The sequence below is a fragment of the Photinus pyralis genome, unplaced genomic scaffold (genome assembly GCF_008802855.1).
Source record: "Photinus pyralis isolate 1611_PpyrPB1 unplaced genomic scaffold, Ppyr1.3 Ppyr1.4_LG5, whole genome shotgun sequence".
In the NCBI taxonomy this organism is placed as follows: Eukaryota; Metazoa; Arthropoda; class Insecta; order Coleoptera; family Lampyridae; genus Photinus; species Photinus pyralis.
The window spans coordinates 20,026,438-20,034,488 of NW_022170596.1; the positions used below are offsets into that span (position 1 = coordinate 20,026,438).

Sequence of the window (8,051 nt, forward strand, 5' to 3'; positions counted from 1 at the left end):
GGGACAAGACCAAGTAATCAACATCAATAAACATAAATTAAGCAAGCATTACACCAAGAACGTAAACAATTAAAAACAATAGCAGAACGGTATCACATATGATTCTGCATTGCGGTTAAACCAAGTAAATTTCAGAAACGAAGATTGAAACAACAAAAAATATATAATACCACATACAAAACACAAATACGATATAAAGAAATGCAAAAATTACTACCTGCATTAAATAACACAAAATAACAACAAACATTTATGGAGCGACGCGTTCAGTACCGCCATTCAAGACAAGTTGCCAAACGTAACCCCCCATTCGTGCTTTCTAGATGGCGCAGGCAGCTTTTCCCCACCTAGAAATTGCATGATTGCCAACTCTCAAAAATCTATGTATCGTCGTAAGTTGTATATACAGGGTGGAACCTCTCAACAGTAAGAGCTGTTTAGCTTCTTCAGCTAAAGATAGATGAATTTTCCACGTTACAATTAATAAGGTCTTGACATACTGGGAACATTCTCACGGTTATAGGAATGCTTGTTAGAAATAAATCGCACACATGCATAGGTTATGGTGACGGCTCGAGTTTGACCGTTTTGCGCAGATGCCGAGAACGGGGATTTTTGATGATGAAGCCTGGCAAAAACTAGGTGTAGGTTACTGTTTGTCAACTGACTCTCAATATTCATTTTTCTTTGCTTTTCTTTTGAAAAGTGTAATCATTTTATTGCTTCTCATACTAATATCTAAAATTTAATCTTTAAATTTCATGATATTTTGGGTAGCTGACGATGGCGAAGAAGGGGAAAGCTGTTTGCGCCGTCTTCCCGTACTTTAGCTTCAATCGCATAAATCGAGCCCCAATCTCTAAAATTAGTCGTACCTATACCATTCATTACACGAACCTATCTCGGAAATATTATTATGCCTTGGACGGCGACAGTTTTTTGTGTTATTTAATGCAGGTAGTAATCATTGCATTTGTTTATAATTTATTTGTGTCTTGTATACAACATTTGATATACTTTTTTTTATCAATTTTAATCTTTGTTTTTTAAATTGTCACGCTTTTAACTTCATCATGTGTATGGGAAATGACGTTGACTTTTATTATTTTGAAATCGTTTTCATTTTTGCTGTAAATGTTTACGCAATTTGTGGTTGTTTTGATTACATGGTCTTGATCTCCTTATTTATAAATTTTGGTCATTCCTTTAGAGTTGTAGAAGTTATTGAATTGTTTGCTCTGTGTTCTGCCTTGTTGTTTGTAAACTAACCCTTTCTACCTTGAAAAGACGGTGGTAGAAGACCGTAACGAAATTAGTTACGACACCTATAATCCTGTGGTTGATCTCTAATCTCAACTATAGGCTTGGAATTCCCGCACGAGGGCCAACGCTACCTGTCTCCGGGGAGGACCTGCTGCCAAAAACTCTTCGGTTTAGAATTTTTATATGCTATATGAGTTGCTATATGAATATATGATTCACTAATTTCCATATGTTCCTTAATTCATTGATTATACATATTATTATATTATAATCAATGCTTAATTTAAACGTTGAGTTTTCCCTCCAGGGCCATGTAATCTTCTATGTTGCATCATAGTATATGTGTTATATTATGGTTGCATTTAATATAATACATAAATAACTATTTTTTTCACTACTAGCGTCTGATGACATGATTATTAACCCTTTTTCCACTTGTAAAGTAGGCTTTTTCGGCATTTGTGTATAGTCAATAATGAGAACTGTCTCGCTGTCACTTTTAGAAAACACAACGCACCTCGAGATGTAATCTTGGTGCTCAGCCAATAATACTGTACTTCTCTACCTTGATTATAATGTACTATTATACCTACATAAATAATACAGAGTATCTTTATTTGAACGGTCTGATCTGGTCGTTAAGTCATCCACATAGATGAAGCAATCTTTTGGAGCGCTCCTGAGGTAATGCTACTTTCTGGCGCCCAACACAATTAAGTTATCTATGCCTTCACCGAAGGTAAGTTTTGTCTTCAAAATATTACCTAATCCTAATGTAATTGCGTCGTTCTTTCACTTAAGGCGTATCGTTGGATTTATCTCTTCAATTGCTACCACCTTATATCAAATTACAGGAGGGTATGGCATTTTCAGGACATGTGACCAATCTTAATACATAGGGAGCAGAGTATTTTGGAGTAAAATCTGGATTATGATATGGTTCGCATGGATAGTATCTGCTAATAAATGTGCGGACACTGTGCTGGAGGAGGTCCTTAAGGTGGACTTGCTGGTAATTTTAGGGAGAGAGATGAATTGCAAAATTTCGAGTTCTGCAAAGTCGCGGTCGACATTCCGGATAACGCAGGAGAAGGATGGAGATTTAGAAGTGTGGGTTTGGACTTTAGGACCGGAGAATTGGGTGAAAAGATACCTGGAGCTTTTTGACCATGGCGAAGGTAATGGGAATTTTGGTTTTAAGTAAGGGTATGTTCATATGTTGTAAGTACCTATAGTTATTGAATGGTGGGACATGACGGAGCGGGAAAAAGGAGTAGGAAAGAATGCGTGTCCGTTATGTGGGTGGTGTAGGTGGTGGAGTTGGAGGATTATGATTGAAATACAATAGCAACCCAAAAATTATTATCAACCTTGGAGTGTAGCACTTTTTCGTGCGCGATCAAGCACTAACTCTTCCAATATCGTGCGTACTTCATGCATCTATATTTTGCTTCGTAGAAAAACCACTTCAAATGATGATAAATAAAAGAGTGGCTTTTATACAAGACTTTAATTAAATAGTCTTGTCTAGTCGCACACCCCGGGACCCGACCACCATTCGTTAACATCTTTGTACCATTTGTTCGAATATGTAGAATGTAGTAACGCACACAACCGACACCAAAAATGTGTGTTTATAAACTCTCCAGTGCCTTTCCACCTAAAATAACTATTATACATATCGTCATCTTCATCTAACTTTTTGAGAAATCGTGCAAGATCTTTGGGGTTATTGAAGTCATGCGCATAGATGAAAGAATCTTTTGGAGCGCTCCTGATGTAATCTTCCTTTCTGGCGCCCAATACAATTGGCACTACATTGTTTTCCAAAGCGTTTCGAAATAATTTTTCTGTAATGTAATCCCGACAATTTGAATTTTCAAATGATAGGTAGAATTTGTAATCGTTTAACATCTTAAAGCATTCACCCTCATCGCGACAGCGTAATCGACCACACTCTCCGTATATGTCAAGGGGTATGTGTTTTTGTAATTTTTTGGCGTACTCGTAACGATTATTAATTGCGTCGCAGTTTGATACAAGCCAAGCGACTTTTTTTGTTTTATTTTTGGCGTAATTCGTTTTTTGAGTTTTTCCAGTTACCTGAAACAGCATTTGCAGAGTAAAATTAAACAGCGAGATGTCAGCGTGCAATATTACCATAAGTAGAAGAGAGTTGACTCACCTGGGGATCGTAATAGACCCATTTGGCGTACGGTGCAACCAAATCGCTGTCCTTGCGATAAGTTGCTGTCCAATTAAAAACGTTGTTATACGAAACTAAGCTCTGCGAGTTAGGAGCTGACTCCAACAAGTACAAAATCCAAACTTGGTTTAGATTTCGGTTGATGGGGAAATTAAAGAACGGCTGTTCAAATACTATGGCATCTACACTAACAGTATCTGCAAAGTCGTCAATCAAAGTACAAGCAGCTACAGGACACACTTGAAATGTTTCGCTACCCGCGCGTTGGGCCCATCTACTCAATCCGTTGTAGACTGACACCTTCTTCATTTGTGCGGTTTCGGCTGAAAGCTTCCGTCTAGTTCTTGAAGTGCGCGCATAGTAACTTACCATTGTACTTATTAGGAACGTACATAAGCTGTTCAATAATCCGATCACCCGAACCGTCAACATATAATAAGTTTTGCTTGTTACTTGTAATGTTTGGACGTATAGTTCCATTAGAAAAATACCAAGGTAACACCTGGTTGTTCGTCCCCGATGTATTGTTCCCATTAAATTTCGCGTGACCATTTAAATTTCTTTCAGCGTAGACATTCTCATATCCATCAATAGATGAGTTTTCCAATGTGACTGTAACCGTATATAAAATAACGAATATAAAATATGCACCCAAAGGTATTAAAATAAGCAACTTGTTAAATTTTCTCGTAAAAATCATTTTTAATGTTATTATCAGCAATACAAACTTCTATCCCCATTACGACTATGTTCGCTCGTTAACTTATTTAATTTGTGATAATATTATTTACCTATACATTTATAGCCCAATTACAAACATCGACAGTCATTGTGCAGAAAAGTGTTTATATTCATAATGATGGTTATAATAGATAAATTTAGTACGTTAGATTGTATGACTAAAGTGATGTTCTATCATAATATTGTATTCGACGACGTCAGATGGTAGGTTGTAACCTACCTACGTCGATTTTGTAGGAAAGAAACACTAAATTCCTTATGGATATTGGCCCCTCGCAATGGACACCTCTCTCTAGAACTCTGATTGTATGAATCCAGTTTTCCAATACTTAAAATTACCTATGTAGTACGGGTAAAAAAGTCGCATCCAAACGCCGCGCCGCGCCGGGACAGTTTGCCGCCGGGACACGTTAGCGCCCGGACGCGATTGGCATTCTGTACTATTATAGGTATTATTCAAACTTCAAATCAGCTGTGATTTTATTCGCAGAGGATACTATGGTCATTGATTATACAGTTAGTTGAGTTAGTGTGTAGGTATAATCAATGCTATGGCTTTACGTTCCGCGTAACTTTAGTGTAGACTGTAGGTATAGTATGATCTTTGCTTACTGCGATTCAGAACACCGCTATGGTTTAGAGTAGTTGATAGTTGTATTTAACAGGGCCTATGAGCATGCAAACTTCGTCGCATAGTATGCGCATTTAAGGATGACATACCGTGATAAGTATTCATTTAGAAGGAGACATAGTGATTTCCTATGTCTAGTTTTTAATGACAAAAACCTTCTGAGGGACGCCTAATGTTATGCAACCAAAACATCTTCTTAAAATAAATGAAGATTTTGATGTCATATTAATTAATTGAAATTTGGCTTCCGTATTTTTATTTTCGTTCGTGTGCGATGTATTCAACTGAAAAAAAAGTTGATATTGGTATAGTATCGCTAATAGTTTAAGGAGCGTAGGAGACTTATTTTCCGTGTTGATCCCTTTAAAATTAGTGGTTATTTAAATGTGATCCACATAAGACATCGTAAACAACCCTCAATTTTAATGGAGGATATGAAACTGAATGTTTTAATTTTCGTGGAAGTGAATTCCATAAGAAACTTAAGAGAAATATCGGCCGAAATTGATATCTCTTCATCATAACCTAAAAGCATACTATTTACTGTCGTTTTTAAAAAAAGTAGAATGACAATGAAATATGCGTGCGCATGTTATATCGGTTCCATAAAATGAGGGGTCTTTCAAAAGGATTTTTGCCAGATTGGTTGCGACTTCTGAGTGCTTCAGCAGTACATGTAGAAGCCAGATTCTCCATATTGAAGTTAGCAGTTATAGTTTCATCTTCATTGTCGTGAACTCTATTCACTGTCATTTTCATTTACATTATTGAATCACGGTCTTGTGTCTCCATTTCTACTTCTGTGGATGTTCCTTCCGGCGATGCGGTCATAGCCGCTGCGATGGGTTTTGCAGTATGATGGAGTGAGATATTTTTGCAAATTCATTTTTTTTTTTTTTTCTTTTTTTCGTCTCTCTCTGACCGCCGGCCGTTTCTGATATTCCCAACAGGATGGTTTCTTTTTCTGTGAGGACATTTTCTCGAATTTTTAGCGCATTTTCCAACGAAGTTGGGTGCGCTATTGCAGCCACTTTCTTTGTCCGTCCATCTGTCCGAGGCCTTAACTACTCCTACAGTTTTCAAGATATTAAGTTCGTTCTTTTTGCATTCGGTAGCGTATAGCGCTAGCACCTGAGCCAAGGAAAATCTTGACAATTAACTTCCTTATTTATTAATGTATTTTGTTGAAATTTTAACCACAGATAGGTACTTCTGGTGAAGGCAAATATATCGCGTATAGTAAAAATCAGATGTGCGCATGCGCAGACTGCGCAATGGCAACTTTCTTATTTATGGAGGTATTTCTTTGAAATTTTAACTAAAGTTGCTTATTACTTATTTTTACTTTTCTTGGCCTTCCGTAATTTTATCACATAGGTATTTAATAAGATAGTGAATACTACTACCCAGATGTTGTATTATAGTTAATTTGTGCTACTACTGAGTTAATAAAACAAAAACAACCTCCTAACTATATTTTGAACCCCCGTAATTTTTTTGTTTTATTAAATTAAATTTATACATAGGCACAACGCACGGTAAATAATGCAAAAAAGTAAAATATTTATAAACCGATGGACACATGAATTCTTGCTGTCGAGTCACCGTGGGAAATTTTGTTTACATGGGAAATCGTACTTAACTACTTAACTTGAGAGCAACTCATTTTTGATCGCCCGTTATCAAGACAGTCACGAAGACAAAGAAACTGATAAGAAGAGACAAAGGTGCGACGCGTGGGGCCCATAACAATGGAAATGATACCTTGTTAATAAGTTAATTATTTATTAGATAACCAATGTGTTCATATGGTTCTTGTGTTTCCATTAAAAGGAAATGTGATTTTAAATGCCGAGGGAGTATAAATTATCACTTCATCAGTTATAGTGCAGCGGAGAGCCGGCGCTAACTCGCTTATTTGAGGTAGTTTTTTTTTCGGATTAGAAAGAATTGGGACCCACACCATTTTGTTCAGAAATGTTTGAACCTTCAGAATCTCGCTTTACGACATTTTCCCGTGGTCCTGACAAAAGTTATAGGCCGCTAAAGTTGAACTTTTCTCATTTTCGCGCGCGCGACAAGGCCACCGAAAGTATTTATTTTCTCAGCAACTAAGCGATAGGTAGGTAGGTATACATCAATAATTGCTTTTGTAAAATGAAAGTACATTTATAGCAGAATCTAAAGCATTCATATTTACCTACCTTGTTATGCACAGTTTTTAGAAAATTGACCGTCAACTTCCAAAATTCGTGTAGCAGATGAAAAGTGCGCACTTTGAACTCTCATAACTTTTTATTTCACGATATCGATTTCCAATATTTATAGCTCATTCGATGCTCCAAAGCATTGTGATTATTTTATTTTCTATAACATTACCGTGAATTTTTTATAATAAAAAAGTTACGGTCATTTAAGTAAAAACCTACCAACCTCGCCGAGTCGGGAGTCGCGAGTGAGACGGAGAGGGAAGGATAGTCAGCAGCGTTCGCGCAACAAAGAGCGATGCGTAAGAGTTTCTACTTTAGGTACTAAGAAATTTCTCTCCGAATACCAAAACTAGCTATTTAGGCCGTTTACAAATGCATTCCGCCGAGTTGCATTGTAAATTCTCAAACAATTCATTAACTCCATGTATTCGTTTAGGAGCCACCCTCAAAGAAGTGGTAAAGTTTCCATTTCTCCTTTAATTTTTTTCTCAGCAACCATATAACAATTACAGAGACTGATGGTAAGTCTTTGAAGAGGTTTTGCTGTATGCCCTTTCCGGTTTTGCAAATATAATTTTTCAAAATTCCTTTTCCTACCACGAAAGGGCACACCCCTAAATATGGGTGCGAAAAAATGTTGATTTCGACGAAATTTGGTATCTGGTGGTTTTTGAATATAAAAATCACGAATCTGCAATTAGTTTTTGAAAATTCGAAAAAAAATAATTCCACTGCAATTCTTGGCCGGACAACGAAAATGGACAAAATTCCACGAAGTTTGTTGTGTAGGTACATACGGAACAAAATTGTTGAACAGTTTTTCTAAAGATTATTTTTCAAACAAAAGTTATACCTACTCATTTGCAAATTGGACTTTCGGGTCAGAAAATGTTCTCCGACAGTGGCATAACAAGTACAGTAAACGTCAAAATTACATGTTCTGCTAAGGGTGTCTACCTACATTTCACAAAAATTTGTCAAGTAAAAAATGATAATTATA

The 8,051-nt window shown here is 36.6% G+C and overlaps 1 protein-coding gene across 1 annotated transcript; it reads right to left on the reverse strand.

Moving 5' to 3' along the window:
• Positions 1 to 2,031: 2,031 nt before the first annotated feature.
• LOC116171534 (glycoprotein 3-alpha-L-fucosyltransferase A-like) lies at positions 2,032 to 4,169 on the reverse strand. Its single transcript, XM_031488426.1, has 4 exons — positions 3,839 to 4,169; positions 3,727 to 3,792; positions 3,449 to 3,666; positions 2,032 to 3,366 (listed from the first exon to the last, which is right to left on the reverse strand). The coding sequence occupies exons 1-4, from the start codon at positions 4,167 to 4,169 to the stop codon at positions 2,791 to 2,793; spliced, it is 1,191 nt and encodes a 396-aa protein (XP_031344286.1). The 3' UTR covers positions 2,032 to 2,790.
• Between the last annotated feature and the right edge of the window lie 3,882 nt (positions 4,170 to 8,051).